This window comes from Macaca fascicularis, chromosome 1 (assembly GCF_037993035.2).
Source record: "Macaca fascicularis isolate 582-1 chromosome 1, T2T-MFA8v1.1".
NCBI lineage: Eukaryota > Metazoa > Chordata > Mammalia > Primates > Cercopithecidae > Macaca > Macaca fascicularis.
This window is the reverse complement of record NC_088375.1, coordinates 67,755,476-67,772,631: the sequence shown is the minus strand read 5'-3', so window position 1 is coordinate 67,772,631 and position 17,156 is coordinate 67,755,476. Positions and strand designations below refer to the sequence as shown.

Below are 17,156 nucleotides of genomic sequence, written 5' to 3'. Positions count from 1 at the left end.
GGCGCAATCTCAGCTCACTGCAACCTCCGCCTCCCAGGTTCAAGCAATTCTCCTGCCTCAGCCTCCCAAGTAGCTGGGACTACAGGCACGTGCAAATGGTGCCTAATTTTTGTATTTTAAGTAGAGACAGGATTTCACTATGTTGCCCAGGATGGTCTTGATCTCTTGACCTCATGATCCACCTGCCTCGGCCTCCCAAAGTGCTGGGATTACAGGCGTGAGCCACCATGCCCAGCCTAGTGTTCCCTTTATCCCCAATCCTTCCTAAGACTGGGAGGAGTGTAAGGAAAAAATATGAATTCTCTAGGTTAAATGTAAATTTTTTAATGTATATGTCTGTTTGGAAGTCAAAGGCTTAAATACTTTTTCAGTTAGAGATAAGTTGAACTTTGTACAAATTTTATGTTTTATTTTGTCTTGAAAAGTAAATCTGAAAAGTTTCCAAAAGAAATGTTAAATTTGTAAGCAGGAGGCAAGAAAGACACTGTAGACATATCTTGATTTAGATGTGGTGGTAATCCAAAAAGTGGTATACTGCTTTTAACAGTGTAATGCACAAGAGGGAATGCTTATTTAGTCACTTAGCCCGTATCTTTGGAAAGAGATTAATCTTCCACTAAAAAAATCACCCCAAAAATGAACTCCTGTATAAATACAATTTTCCACACATCAAATTTAATTCAAGAAAATGAGTACTGAGACAACAGAACATAAGACACTAGAACTCAGAAACACATTTGTCTAGTTCATAATTTTATAGATAAATGGAGACCCCAAAAGTTAAAGTTGTTCAAGGTCACTAGTTAATTGTCAGGGGGAAAAAAAAAAGAACATTATGTTTAATGCATTTTGGAAAGTTAATATTGATTTTTCTTCATTTTTATGAAAAAACTGAAAGTTATGAAATTGTTTTCCAATCCTTTAAGGTAATTTAAATAGAACTGCATAAAAACTATACTTGGAGATAATAGTAGCACTGCTTTTGAAATAATCATCTCAGCAACATGGAAAGGAGAAACAGATAGAAAATGACAAGCTTAGTCAAAGTTACCATCTTTTCCCTCAGGCAAACCCATGTAGGAGCAAAATGTAAACTGGCATAATCCTCTACAATTGGAATAAGGGGTATAAGAGAAAATAGATGTGTGTGGGCACACACGTATGCTGTGATTGTGTGCATGTGTTTGTGTACGAATATACATGTGAGTGTCACTGGAAACTGGAATTTTAAAAAAATAAACAAAAGGATCATTACAACATATGTACTTGCCCACATGTTTACAGAAGGAAAATATGTAGTTATATGACAGCCCCATCGAAATACATCCAGGTACAGGCATACCTCAGAGATATCAATGGGTTTGACTTCCAATCACTGCAATAAAGTGTATATCGCAATAAAACAAGTCACATAAACTTTTTGGTTTCCCAGTGCAAACAAAAGTTATGTTTACACTAGACTGTAGTCTATTAAGTGTGCAATATCATTGTGTCTTAAAAAATGTATGACCTTAATTTAAAAATAATTTATTGCAAAAAAAAAAAATAGTAATGATTGTCTAAACCTTCAGCAAGTCCTATCTTTTTGCTGGTGAAGGGTTTTGCCTTGATGTTGATGATTGTGGACCAATCAGGATGATGGCTGATGAAGGTTGGGGTGGTTGTAGCAATTTCTTAAAATTAGACAGTGAAGCTTACCACACCGATGGAGTCTTCCTTTCATGGAAGATTTCTCTGTAGCATGCAATGCTGTTTGATAGCATTTTACCCACAATAGAACTTAAAAAACTGGAGTCAATCCTCTCAAACCCTACTGCTTTTTTTTTATCAACTATGTGTATATAATATTCTAAACCCTTTGTCATTTCAACAATGTTCATAGCAGCTTCACCAGTAGATTTCATCTCAGGAAACCACTCTGTTCATCCATATAAGCACCTCCTCATCCATTCAAGTTTTATCATGAGATTTCAGGAATTTAGTCACATATTCAGGCTCCACTTCTAATTCTAGTTCTCTTGCTAGTTTCACCTCATCTGTAGTGGCTTCCCCTACTTAAGTCTTGAGCCTCTCAAACTCATCCATGATAGTTGGAATCAACTTCTTCCAAACTCCTATTAATGTTGATATTTTGGCCTCCGCAAACGAATCACAAATGTTCCTAATGGCATCTAGAATGATTAATCCTTTCCAGAAAGTTTTCAATTTACTTTGCCAGGTCCATCAAAGGAATCACTATCTATGGCAGCTATAGCCTTACACAATATATTTCCTAAATAATAAAGCTTGAAAGTCTTAACTAATCCTTGATTCATGAGCTACAGAATAAATATTATATTAGCAGGCATGAAAACAACATTCATCTCCTTGTACGCCTCCATTAGAGCTCCTGGGTGAGCAGATGCCTTGTCAAAGAGCAGTAACATTTTGAAAGGAATCTTTTTTCTGAGCAGTAGGACTCAACAGCAGACTCAAAATATTCAATAAACCATGCTGTAAACAGATGTTCTGTCATCTAAAACCCCAAAAATTTAGGCTTTGTTGTTCTACTTGTAGAGCACACAGAATACATTTAGCATCCTTCTTAAGACCCCAAGGACTTTCAGAATCGTCAATGGGCACTGGCTTCCACTTAAAGTCACCAGATGCATCAGCCCCTAACAAGAGAGTCAGCCTGTCCTTTGAAGCTTTGAAGCCAGGCACTGACTTCTCCTCTCTAGCTATGAAACTCTTAGATGGCATCCTCTTCTAATAGAAGGCTGTTTCACCTACAATGAAAATCTGTTGTTTAGTGTAGCCACCTTCATCAATGATCTCAGCTAGATCTTATAGATAACCTGCTACAGCTTCTCCATCAGCACTTGCTGCTTCACTTCATACTTCTATGTTATGGAGATAGCTTCTTTCTAAACCTTATGAACTAACCTCTGCTGGCTTCCAACTTTTCTTCTGCAGCTTCTTCACTTTCTCAGCATTCACAGAATTGAAGAGAGTGAGGGCCTTACTCTGAATTAGGCTTTGGCTTTAGGGAATATTGTGGCTGGTTTGATCTATCATCCAGACCACTCAAACTTCTCCATATCAGCAATAAGCCTGTTAAGTCTTCCTGTCACTCATGTGTTCACTACAGCAGGTAGCACTGTTAATTTCCTTCAAGAACTTTTTCTTTGCATTCACAACTTCACCTACTGGCACAAAAGGCCTAGCTTTTGGCCAGTCTCAGCTTTTAACATGCCTTTCTCACTGGGATTAATCATTTCTAGCTTTTGATTTAAAGTGAGAGACATGTGACTCGTCCTTTCACTCAACATTTGTAGGGTTATTAATTGTTGTGTCTCAGGGAATAGGGAAGCCTGAGGAAAGGAAGAGAGACTGAGGGAATAACTGGTTGGAGGAACAATCAGAACACACACAACATTTATCAACTAAGTTTGCCATCTTATATTGGCATGGCTCGTAGCGCCCAAAACAATTACAACAGTAGCATCAAAGATCACTGATCACAGATCACCATAACAAATATAATAATAATGAAAAAGTTTCAAATATTACAAGAATTACCAAAATGTGACACAGAGACACAAGGTGAGCACATGCTGTTGAAAAAATTGTGCCAATAGATTCGTTCAACACAGAGTTGCCACAAACTTTCAATTTGTAAAAAATGCAAATTTGTGAATTTACAATAAAATGAAGCGCAATTTTGTATACCTGCACACAAACATGGAATTAAACCCCCAAATTTAGTTCCTTTAAAATGGATCTAAGAGTCCTTTTCAAAATCAACTATTTTGTCTACCATGTTTATTCTGACCATTAGCCTAAATCACCACAATTTACAGGTTCTACTTATTTCTTCTTGGTCAAACACTGAAAGGCTACCTTAGAAATATTTTAAATTCTATCTCATCTAAAGATTCTTCTCCAAAGCACATGCATCAGTCAGAGCCTTTAAATGATCACCTAACTTACAATTATAAACTCTTTTATAGCTAATCCTTATGCAGACACCTATACTGCACATCATAAGCATGAAACTACTAATGTTACCAACCCCCAACCAACTTAATCCACTTAGACCATAGTCACTAACCTCTAGACATCTTTTAGTTTTGTCCCTAATTAGACCATTCAAGGAATAATACCAATTTTGGTCACCAATTTAAAACACAGGGTTACATAAAGATCATTGCTTCTGAATTGAGTCAGACTTCAATTCTAAAGTCAGCATCACCTAGTACTGTCTTTGCAAACCTGTGCTTGTTACTTAATCTTTGGAGTAAGCAAAAATAATAGCTAAAGTAATTTATAAAATAGTAATAATAACCTCAGGACAGAAAATAGCTTTCATCTTGTATACTAATTCTGATGGATTGGTAGTAGCTGCTAGAGTAGGGGTGGAGGGTAGTGTTGCCAAGGATTCGGAAACCAAGTCCACAACTGGCAGGAAAAAAGATGTCTTAATAAAAGAGATGTCTGCTGCAGACAACAGAGGGAGAAGTGGTGCTATTCATGACTGAGAAAATGAATATATGTTGCCTGGCCCGTGGCAAGCACCCAAAGAAAGGTAATTCCCTTGCGTTCTTCACCAAGTAGAATATAAAAATCAAAGAAATTCAGGCTCTGGAGATGTTTTCTTCTTTTCTACAGTTATCATTGAATGTCAGACATTCTCCCATGTAAATATTCCAAAATAAATGTTAACTTTCTCATACTTCTTAACCTGTCCTCTTTTTTGAATTTTTTCTTTAAAAAAGAGGGGGAAAAAACCTTCAGCCTTCCAACCCTCTGGGAGTTATCCTCCCAAATTGGAATTCCTTTACTTTTTGCTGTTGCTATGTAACTACTGTAGAGTTAAAATAGTCTGAAAAAGTCAAGTCCTTTCTATACTTTTACAAACTCATTTTATCTATGATACTCCTATTAAATAGCAGCCTACACTTTGAGACACATACTACCCCTCAAGCATCACATAAAATAAACTAGATCTTATTCACAACAATATCTTAGAGCACTTTATAATTTACAAAGCATGCTAAATATGGTATCTCATTTGATCCATGTAAGTTCCTATGAATTTATTCAACAGTCTTTTCTAAGAGGTATAAATTTTATCCTATAAAATTAAATTTACTGTTCACAAATTAATCCATTTTTCCAACTTCTGAGCTACTTTTTAATCCAATTCATTTGGTCAATTATGCTTTTGACTGCTAGATACTCATTAACATAACACAATAAAACCTTAAGTATGTGCTCACAAAAAATTCTACTTAAGTGTATTTTCTAGTCAACAGAGAATAAAACTTTTTTTTTTACTTCTGCACCAAATCATTTTTTAAAGCTACTCATATGCATTACCGCATTAAGTTCAGAATACTGAAGATAATTTAATATTCATTAAAACTTCTACCTCATGATGGCTCAAAATAATATCTTGAATACCAATTCTAACATAGTCCTAAAAATGTGAAAATAAGAAATTGTTCTGAATACATGTGTGGCTCTTCGAAATTTGTTCGTAAATGCCCAATAACAGCTTCCTGAGTTGTCACTATTTCCCCCTTCTAAAAAAATGGTAAATCAAGTGTTCTAATTTGATAGGGTCCAATTAAGATACTACTATATAGACATACAAAATATGCATATAATCATTTTACTTAAAAGCGTGAAATGTTTTATTTATAGTAGTTTGTTCAGTCTTACATTATTCATATATAGGCACTTTCATATTAGGTAGTAATCGACTAGGATTTGGGGAAAAGAATAAAAGGATAAAGTCAGCTAAATGGAAATAAAATTCATGAAAACAATCTATTATACTACCACATATATACTATGCGCGAACATAATATTTGCAAATAAACTGATAATGCAAATAGTATTACTCAAATAACAAACTGTATAAATTAAGCCAGTGTATGGTTCTCTCTGCTTTCCCCATTGGCATGCACTGCTGCATTCTCCTTTTTTTTTTTTTTTTTTGAGACAGAATCTCACTCTGTTGCCCAGGTTGGAGTGCAGGGGCACGATCTTGGCTCACTGCAACCTCCGTCTCCAGGGTTTAGGTGATTCTCCTGCCTCGGCCTCCCCAGCAGCTGGGACTACAGGCGTGAGCCACTATACCCAGCTAAGTTTTGTATTTTCAGTAGAGACAAGGTTTCACCATGTTGGCCAGGCTGGTCTCAAACTCCTGACTTCAACTGATCCACCCACCTCGGCCTACCAAAGTGCACTGCTGCAACACAACCTTAAAACAACAAAAAATAAAATACCACTGTGTCTCTAATGTTCCCTAAGTGTTTCTAATTTTCTTAGGTGAGTTAGAAAAGTAACCTTGAATAAACTGTAAATTATTCAAAGTAAATCTACTGGGTTTTTTAACTGAGTATTTCAAATGGCTTTTGAAAGTCTAAATTTTGCCTTAGAAATCTTAGAGCCAAAAGAAACCTTAAAGAACATCTCAGTATTCTTCTCATTATTTTAAAAATACAATATATGTATGTAGCAAACTATAAGGTACATTATTAATAAAAAGCAAATGCACTATATACACTCACACATATATATACACACACACATAGATTCTCGCTAGTTTAACCTTATTCTACATTTTTAAAAAATGTTACCCAGAGAAGTTAAGTAGTTAAAGTTAGTATAGCAATGTAACAAGTGTTTATTTTTTACTTTGGCAAAACAGTTTGCAGAGTCTTCTGATATTCTTATGGAAGAGAAAGAAAAATGTCAACTGGATGAAGGAAGGAAGTTAGATCATTAAAGACCAGCCTTATCTTGAGGTTTTAAGAAACTCAGATTTGCATTTTATAATACGAAGATAACTAGCACTACTTTGGAAAATGAATTGGAAGGAAACTTAACACTGGAAATAAGACTACTTAGGAAATTAATGCAAGTCTCTTAATGAGCGATATGGGCATAAACTAAAGTGAAGACACCAAGCAGCACAAACTGATTTGAATTGTAGACTTGGCAGGACTTCGTTATCAACAGGATGTGGGAGGTGAGCTGTAATACAGGGTTGGTGTCCAGGTTTTTAACTCAGATTCCTGGTTACTTAAAAATGCCACTCAGATGGTAAATCTGCACAGAGTGGGGGTAAATTTTGATGGAGGCTGGATTTGGTGGCTGTGATGACAACTTTGGGACATTCTGAATATACCAAGCTAAACATTTTGGATTGCTGAGGACAACCATGTGAAAGCATCTAGCTACTATTTGGAAATATAAGTCAGGAAAATTCTGTGTTAGAAATACGCTTCTGGGTAATGGCATAATTTATGATGACAATGTTCAGAATTCCATGAAACAATGCATAGAAACTTGGTTTCAGTTCATACAAAATACAATTGGCCCCCCATATCCACAGGTTCAGCACCTACGGATTTAACTAACCGTGCGTGGAAAACATAGTTAGGCCTACAGTGGTTGTAAGTGTACTGAATATGTACAGACTTTTTTTCTTGTCATTATCCCCTAAAGAACTATTTACATAGCATTTACATTACAGTAGGTAACAAGTAGACTGGAGATGATTTAAAGTATATGAGAGGATGTGCATAAGTTAGATGCAAATATTATGCCATACGATATAAAGACCTTGAGCATTCTCAAATTTTGGTATCTCCAGGGCACCTGGAACCAATCTCCCCCACAGTTACCAAGGGGAAACTGTATTCAGGTACCATACAAAACCTAAGGGGTACAAATGAATAAGACATTAACCTCTAGAAATTTACAGTCAGACAGGAAAAACAAACTTGTAAATAAGTGATTACAAAATTGTTCAATGTGTGCAATTACGGCAATGTGTATAAAGCAGACAATGGCAACAGGGTCAAGAATGGAAGCCACTAGAACATTAGGTCAGGTAGATTAAGAGAAGACTGAGAAATATGTAATCAAGAGAGGAGGAAATTTCAAATACAACAAAAAAGAGTCAACACTATCAGATTAACAGAGGCCAACACTAGAAGAATGAATATGCTGGATAGCAATTACATCACTTCATTGGCTAGGCTACAACAATGATTCCCAATCTGGTATTGCCAGACCACTGGGCCAACAGTAAGGATGTATAACTATTCTCAATATTTCAAAATGCCTTTTAAAAATTGTAACTTTACCTAATATAGCCTAACTTCTTTACCGCTGACTGGAATTATGTTAGCTCAGTGTAGTAACTCTAGCATCTTTTATTTGTCTCTTTTTATTAGTAGTCACACATCTGACTGATGAAAGGAGGAAATTAATGATTACTTAGTAGAAATAATTTTGTGTTATAAAATAGCAGGTTTACACAGAGAAGGAAATAAAAAACAATCCTTAGTACTTAAAAGTCTAGACTCAAGGGCTAAAACACTGGGCCATAGCTAATAAGAGTATGCTTAACAGATATTAATGAACTGTTCAGTTCAAAACATTGGTTAGCTAAGTGAAGGGTTGCAGGCACATGCCTTGAGAGTAGTCCAGCTAAAAGAGACTGTGGTTTTAGTTGATTACAGCCTTGCTCTGTGCCAACATGAAGCTCCAAAAAACCTATTCTAATGTTAAACTATATTAATAGGATTACACACAAGTGAAGGAGTGGTATAACAGTTTTAATGTATGCTATTCAATAGTATAACTGGAATGAAATGGCCCACTACGATATTCTAAATTTTAAAACATACAACTACAGATCATCCAGAGAAGGGAAGTGGATAATTTTATCTAGAAAACACTCTAGAGCTGTCTTCAAATGGCAGAAGGGATATCACAGAGAGAGAGAATAGTGGGCTTTTCATTGCTACAGAAAGCAAAACTAGGATGGGTAGACAGACATTACAGAATGTCAGATATTCGGCCAAATACAAAGACCTTATGAATATAAGAATTACTGCCAAAAATCGTGTTAGACCCATCATCATTGAATGTTTTTTTACAAAGGAAAGATGATCCATCTCTTAGCATTCACACTACACTGTAATTGCATGTTTAAAATTATCTGTCTCTCCGAATAGAACATGAACTCTTTGAGGGAAGAGTTATAGTCTTATTTATGTTTTGGCCTCATGGAATCCAGGAATGAACACTGTATACGGCTACTGTACAAAAAAAAAAAAAAAAAGTCTATTGAATTAATAGGTGAATGAAGAAATTGAATGTTTTAAGAAACACTTCATTGAAAAAATGAGATGCCCTTTTGGGCCCCTAAATTTTTAAGATTTCCTTAGCACAGAGTCTCATGCAGAACTCATTCTACTCCATAACACAGCCTAGGGAGGGTGTGCATAATGAATCTATTTTACTATGTGATAAGGAGCACAGTTAGGCTAATTCGAACTGCCATCTTTATCTGAAGTGCTAATATTAATTACAGTTTCTTTGCCAAACTAGAAAAGATATAATTCCTGATCTTTGTATTATGAAACCTTAAGCAAATGCTTCAGTATGAAAATATTTATGAGAGTATCTCAAACACAGAGGAATCTCTAGAATGTGAGGATTCAAAAAATCTTATTCTTTAAACATGTTAAGTAGTAGGCAGAGCAAAATCCCATCAGGTGACACGGAAAATTAACCAGTAACACTTAACCGCCAGAAGAAAGAAAGGAAGAACTAAGAAAAAAAGGAAAAAACTGAAAAGATTTTAAGAAATTACAAGTTATAGCATCATATCTGAATGGCATCTGGCTGAAGGATTTTCCTCATGTTCTGCTAAACCTTTCTACCTTCACAGCTTCACAAGAAACTCTACCACAAACTAGTTGGGAAAATAAAGTACACAACATAAATCAGTGGGTTTGGTTTCTTGATTTTTAACCTTTGGTGAAAGGACAGCCAGGGAAACAAACGTTGAAAGTACTGCTCCAGATAACAGGAATATCATAAATTATAGGTAGATCTTATTCCCACCATTTTAACTAAAGTAGACATTTGAAACTGTCTGAATGCGTGTCTTGCATATAATAGTACTCCCTCGCTTAAATAAATAAGATAAACGTAAACACATGGCTAAACTCTATTTTGGAGTCCACACGATCTGACAAAAAGCAGTCCCCAGAGATGCATACTACCAGTGATTGGTCACTTAGAAGGGAAACGCTTTAAAAAGTTTTACTTAGGAACACACATTCAATGTAGACAAATAATGATACAGCTATAGGCACCTTGCACAGCTGTACAGATTAATATACACGCACAGGGAAAATTTACAAATTACTTTCACTGTTTGAGTTAATCTAAGAGACAGGGTCTGGAAGATGTAATCTTTCACATAAACATCCTAGACGTGTGAAATTAATTTTCACAATATCTTCCTTAAAAACAAGGCAAAATATAGACACTGGGTCCCAGTTACATGTTTCTGGAACAAGAGAAAAATACACTTTCGTGTCAACTACCTTATCCAGGAACTTAATTTTTATTAAGCTGCTGTTCGAAATATGAGCATTGTTGGCACTGTAACACTTCATAGACTGATATTTGCAGGATTCTAAGAATGTGTGCTTGTTGTAAAGACGTATTTACTTCTTTTCACGGAGAAAAACAATTTTGAGTGTTGGGGAGGAACAAAACCACTTGAAGAGAAAATTAACCTAACCCCAAATTTCCTGGACACCCTACAACGGCAAACAGAAGGGGAATGACAGAGAGTGTAACCCAGCATCAGCCTGAGTGGGGACAGGGAAGGGTTAGAAAGGGAACAAAAAACTGGACTCTCAGTTTGGCAGAAAGGCGGGTATTGTGAAAGGATGGTTTGCCGCGGCGGGAGCCAGAGAAGAAGGTGCAGCCTGAGCCCCCCGTGGCCCCTCGCTCCTGCCAGCCCGTCCCGCGGGGTCTGTAGGGCCTCAGCCCGACCCCCACACCGCGCGGCCGGCAAGAGGCAGCGGCCCGGACGCTGTACCTGCCCGCCAGTCCGCTCTGCCACGCGTGCGGCCGCCTGGAGGCCGGTGAAACTGCGAAGGCCGGGGCGAGCGAGCCAGTGGAGCCCGGCGTCCCAGCGGCGCCGCTCCGCCCACCTGCCTCCCGAGACGCGGCCGGGACCCCCGCGCCTCCTCAGCCGGCTCCAGCCCTCAGGAGACGGCCCCGTCAGCGCCTCGGCCTGCCGGCGCGCCTCCGAGCCCCCCGCCAGCTGGGCGGTCCCCATCCTCGCTCCCCGCTGTCAGCCTCCACTTACCTTCAATCGCCATGATGTGCTCGCCATGGACCGCACCAACTAGATGGCGGGGGCAGCGGGCGCGAGGGCGGGCGGAGGACACGCCGAGTCCGCCAGCGAGAGGGGCGGGGCCCGGCCCGGAGTCGCCCGGCTGCGCGGCCGCAAGGGGCGCCGCGGGCGGGGCGAGGGAGGGGCCCCGAGCACCGCGAGTGCGGGCCGCTGAAGAAATGGAACCTTCCCGGGGCCGCCGCCGCCGCCGCCGGCGGCACGTGACGCCACCCCGCCCCCACCCCCACCCCATCCCACCCCACCCCACCGCCCCCACCGCGCCTCGCGCCTGGATTCGAAACAGGTGCCCGGCCCAGAGAGCCACGGGCCCGCGCCCGAGACCCGCCCGAGGCGCGCCGAGCACTTGTGGGGGCCCGGGCCCGAGCTTCCTGGAGCCGGGCGCCCGCCGGTTCCGTACTTGTAGCAAACGGAGTCGATGAAGGAGGCGAGTGGCAAATGATGTGGTCAGGACCAAGGACAGGTCTCCTTGGTTGAAAAGGATTCCACCCACTAACTCAGATTTGGTGATAGGAAGGTCTGTTTTGGTTTCGTTTGGTTTTGTTTTGTTTTGTTTTGCCCGAATCAGCCACATACTTGTCTCAGATCTCCGCTGTGAAGTGGAGGAACAGCTAGTTCGCAAAAAGCAAAGAAGAGAGAGGAATCTTGAGCACAGCAGTTGTCTCTCTCTCTCGCTCTCTCACACACACACACACTCACCTGCACGCACCCACTTCACCCCTTAGCCTCGCTCTTGATAAGCCTTGCTGGCACACAGAGCTTGGTTTACCTCTTGGAACTAAGAGTTGGAATTTGTCTACATACAGCAAACGCACATTTGAAGCCACACAAAAGTAGGGGTCAGACAGACGTTCTGACAAAGGACCTGGAAAGCATGTCACATGCAGGTTTTTAAAATTTGTAAACCTGTGAGCATTGTCAACAGTCCCAGGCCAACCCTGAGCACAACAACAATTGGCCACTTAGTTTTTACTTAAGATACTTGAACCGCTCAACCATTTACCCAACTCTCAACTTCGTTTAGTAATTTGAGGACCTGGACAATCAACAGCATAAACAACATTGAGAAATAGGGAGTTTAGTGATTCTCCCTTGTGGAGGAAATGCTAATTCCTAGAGCAAAATAGCTATATAGGGACTGACACAAAGAAGAAATATTTTACACTTATGTAAGTGAGGTTGGACTGTAAATCTAGAGCAGAAACTGTCTTCCATTGCTTTTATATAACCTCTCCCTCAGTCGCAGTTTATGCTCAATAGACATTCATCCTTTACCATTTTCGTTAGTTCAGTGAATATCTGTGGAGCCGGCACTGTGCTGAAATCTGGCTACAAGCAAGAATTGTTATTGAGGGATCAAACAAAATACTGTTTTACTCAGAAAACATTAAAATGCCTATACTTTAGGAAAGCTTCATGAGAGAGTTTATGATAGATATCTAGAGGATTCAGGTAAAATGTTTAATGACATTTTCCCCAGGCAGCCTCCCTTAAAATAATCTTGAACTCCAAGACATTGATCTGAACTTGACACCACAATTCTGAGTCTGTGGTTTCTGGCTAGCTCTGAGTAATCCAATTTTTCAAACTTTTAAAGAATTTCATATTGAAAGCCCCAAAAATTTAATCATCCTTTCCTCACCAATTACACAGTTATTAAGTAAATAACCAGATTATGTGAGTTTCCATAACCTAGATTAACATCGCTATTATTTGTTCAGGAGACTTATTTGTGTGTGTATGTGTGGTGAACTTGAATTTCAAACTTGTTGAATACAGGACTTTAGGCCAAGGCCACTGGGTATTGATGACCTTTCCCTCTGGATTAGAATGCAGAATTCTCCCTACCAACATTGCTTTTAAAAAAAAGAAACTATGTTTTCCAAATACTAACTGGAAAATTTCTGAGACTGATGTTGGAAAATATCATATGGATTTCCTCACCCAAGATTTCATATAGATGCTGAGTTTGCTTAGCAGCCACTTGGAATCAGATTTTTAATTTAGTGTCTTACATATTCTTATTTATAAAGTATGTTGTGGGTTTGATACTTTTAGGGATTGTCAATTATTTATAATTTGAATGTTTTACATTTTGTTAATTACACATCCTGCCTAATAACAAAAATTGTTCCTAATCTTCACCTTACACTTCCAAAACTGTCTTTAGTCTGTATACCTTTATGTACTTGGGAATGCACAAGAGATTCTTCATTTTTCATTCTTCATTCTTCTTTATAATAAATTATTTGCAAAACAGTTTCCAAACATATAATTCAAGCAATTACCATCATGTGATGTGGAGATAGTTAGGAGCTCAGTTAGGAAAAGTAGAATAAAAGAAGTCAAGCTGGGCTTAGTGGCTCATGCCTATAACCCCAGCACTTTGGGAGGCTGAAGCAGGCTTGAGCCCAGGAGTCAAGACCAGCCTGGACAACATGGTGAAACCCTGTCTCTACTAAAACTACAAAAAATTAGCCGGGTATGGTGGCACTTGCCTATAGTCCCAGCTACTCAGGAGGCTGAGGTGGAAGGATCACCTTAACGAGAAGTCAAGGCTGCAGTAAACAGTGATTGCACTAGTGCACTCCAGCTTAGGCAACGCAAGTTAGTCATACTAATTTCCTTTCTTATGTTATAAAATGGAAATGTTTCTGGTATTTTCAGTTTCCAATTAGTTTTTCATAGAGCTATTTTTTTCAATGAGAGTTTTATTTCCAGGAGAACCACAAAGCTTATTACCTAGTGATGTGGCTGAAACATCAGTGGAAAAATTGAGCACGGAAGATGAATCATGTGGGAAGAACAACTCAAAAGGGAAGTGAAGAGTAATTTCACCTATATTAGTTAAGTAGTTTTCATGTACCACACAAAATAACCACTATTGATAACAATATCATCTGGATGGGAAAGTATGTTCCAAGTTACAAAAATTCCCAATGTGCTTTTAAGAAACAACTCATGTTTAAAATTGGACCTTTCCTTTATTTAATTTAAGCTGTTCAACTGAAAAAGACTAAACCACTAGAAGAATGAAAAAAAAAATACTAACCAGCAATTATATAGTTGCATATATAGAAGTGGAGATTTAACAAGTATCTATACAAAAAAATATGTATTTTGAAAAATTTTAGTAGATCTTATATTATTCAGGCATTTGAGTATTTGAGTTAAGGGAGACTTTTTCTTCAGACAGGGTCTCTCTCTTGTCATCCAGGCTTGAGTGCAGTGGCGTGAACATGACTCACTGCAGCCTCGACCTCCTAAGCTCAAGCAATCCTCCTGCCTCAACCTCCTGTGTAGCTGGGACCACAGGTATGCACCACCACACCTGGCTAACGTTTTTATTTTTTATTTTGTGGAGAGGCAGGGTCTCACTTTGTTGCCTAGGCTGGTGTCAAACTTCTGGGCTCAAGCGATCCTCCTGCCTCGGCCTCCCAAGCTGCTGGGATTACAGGCATGAGCCACTGTGCCCGACCTGAGACAATGTGCCCAGCCAACACTTTTAAACTTTAAGTTTTGTTACCAGTTGTAATTATCTGAAAAGAGGTGGCTGGATTATACAAACCTGGTGAAAAACCAAGTTAAAACCATTAATATTTCTTTTTCTTCATGAATCACAGTGCCATGAAAAGTTACGCTATTAGTTATTCTGATATCTTCATCTGTTTTTCTAGCACTCATGAAGTTAAACAAAATATGGCAAGTTGTCTTTATAAAATAATACTGTCTTTTTGCAATTATAAATTAGTTTGTTTAAAATAAATATAATTACCAGAGCTTTGTTGATGTATGTAATTGACTTATTTTGTTTATATTTGTTACATTACAAATTTGAATTATACTTGCCTCTCTAAATCCATACATTCCAACAAGCTAGTGTCTTCAATTAATTGTACATTAGTTAATACTTTTTTGGTTGCAAATGAGAGCAACTCAATTTGAATTAGCTTAAGAAAAGTGGAAAGTTAGTTATAAAGGTGTAAGTACAGAAATGAACCTTGGCCTCACAGTCAGCTAGACTTGGAAACCCCAATGCCAGCACCATACCTTCTACCTCTTATCTCTACTTTTGTGCATGTTAGCTTCATTTTGCTTGCTCACCACAGGCTAACTTTGTGCCTATGGCAGAAAACATGACACTTGAAAGATGTCGAGCTTTATAGCTCACAGTTTCTGGCAACTTTCTGGGCCCCAGCTTCATAAAGTCCCCATAAAGTAAAGCATCATTACTCAACTTAAATGAAATACTCTGTTTCCTACCAATCAGGAGGCCAAGTACAAAAATTAGCCCTAGCTTGAGTCAAGTGAATGCCCCTGAACAAAACCTCTGTGGCCATAATGGCAGGGTCATGGAATAATATAGCAGCCCCCATGAGACTCATAAAGATGAACTGGGGAAGAAGGAAGATTGTTCCCAGAAGGAGGTTGTTGGGACAGAAAGAAATTTATGCCTAGTGTTCCATTATCGGAACGCTAAGCATGTGGGAGTTATTTATGTCCTACTGCTCAAGGACATCGCCAAGGTCTGATTGCAAAAATTCTAAAAATTGTAACTTCAGGCATAAATGGGTTAAGTAGTAACTACAAAGGTACTGTACTGTCTAGACATCCACCTCATGTCTACCTTCTAACTCTTTTGCAAGCACTTGCCTTTCATCATACTTCCCTGCAGTTCCCTTACAGCAGAGCTATCCAAAACAATTGTCTGCAACAGTTAAAACACTCTATATTTGTGCTGTCCAATACAGTGGCCCCTAGCCACCTGTGCTACTGAGCACTTGAAATGTAGGGAGTGCAACTGAGGAACTGAATTTTTAGTTTTATTTAATTTTATTCAATTTAAAGTTTAAAAAGCCACATATGGCTATTGTCTGCCATATCAAACAGCATAGACTTAGAGCTACAGAAATGGCATGGTAATGTTCAGGCAGGAAGTAAGAAAGAAGATTATTTAATGAGCACTTGGTGAGATAAACTGTAATGTCTATAGTGGGAAAAGGATAGCAGCAATTTCCCATGTTTGGCAATTCTACCTAATGACCTGACACTGTAAGAAATATATCCATCATGCTATGTGGAGGTAGTTAAAGACGGTGATGGAAAAAAGTAACCAGAAATCAGAATAATTTTGTTTTCTCTTCCATTTCCTCCAGCAAATATTTTCCTCAAGAGTTGTCATTTACTCTACTATAGATAGCACAGTTATAACAGGGAAAAACTAACATGAAAAATTCTAGAATTATTTTTGTTCACTTAGATCAAATGGTAGTTTTTTTCCTGCCACCTAAAGCTTTAGAAGTAACACAAGCTCTAGCAAAGAAAAGGAACAAAAGAGCAAATAGCATGGACACTAATTTATTATCCTGGGCTTTCCTTCCGTTGTGTCTTCTAAGCCTTTCATTCAGACAGAAGGGCCAACCATACTTTGCTTCCTTTTCCTCTGTAAATATGATATTCTTCCTGTATAATCTGCTATAATTTTCTTATTGCTCACTGAAGTTATTGCTATTGGCTAGCTGCATAGAGCAGTATGCAGAGGTTTTTCAAAAGAATAATAACACAGCACGATACTGGCCTGTCCAGCTCGTAGGAGTGAACAGAACTTTTAAACATATAGACCAATTTAACACAAAATGATCAACAAGTACATGCTTAGTAGGATACAGGCTACTGTAACTAAGTGTTCTTATTCACAACAAAGAAGCGTATTATTTTGTTCTAGGTAGGAGTACTGGACTATATTTAAAACCTTTCTTCATGACTGAGTGTTTCCATGATAATGACAAGTGACATTTGTATGATGACTTTCACTCAGAGGTCAAAAAGTGTGCCACAAACCTTTTACATGACATAAATATGTCACCCACCAGTAAATGCAGCCACCTATCATGTGGAAAATGGAAGCAACTTTTAGAAGCCCTAAAGAATA

The 17,156-nt window shown here is 38.6% G+C and overlaps 1 protein-coding gene across 6 annotated transcripts in view; it reads right to left on the bottom strand.

The window, feature by feature from the left end:
* SYT14 (synaptotagmin 14) overlaps positions 1–11,422 on the bottom strand; it is a 222,629-nt gene extending 211,207 nt beyond the window's left edge. For all 6 annotated transcript variants that reach the window (XM_005540725.4, XM_005540726.4, XM_065541184.2 and 3 more), the window contains exon 1: positions 11,180–11,422. In XM_005540725.4, the coding sequence (XP_005540782.1) occupies positions 11,180–11,192 (13 nt within the window). In that variant the 5' untranslated portion in view covers positions 11,193–11,422. The remainder of the gene's footprint in view (positions 1–11,179) is intronic.
* Positions 11,423–17,156: the final 5,734 nt, after the last annotated feature.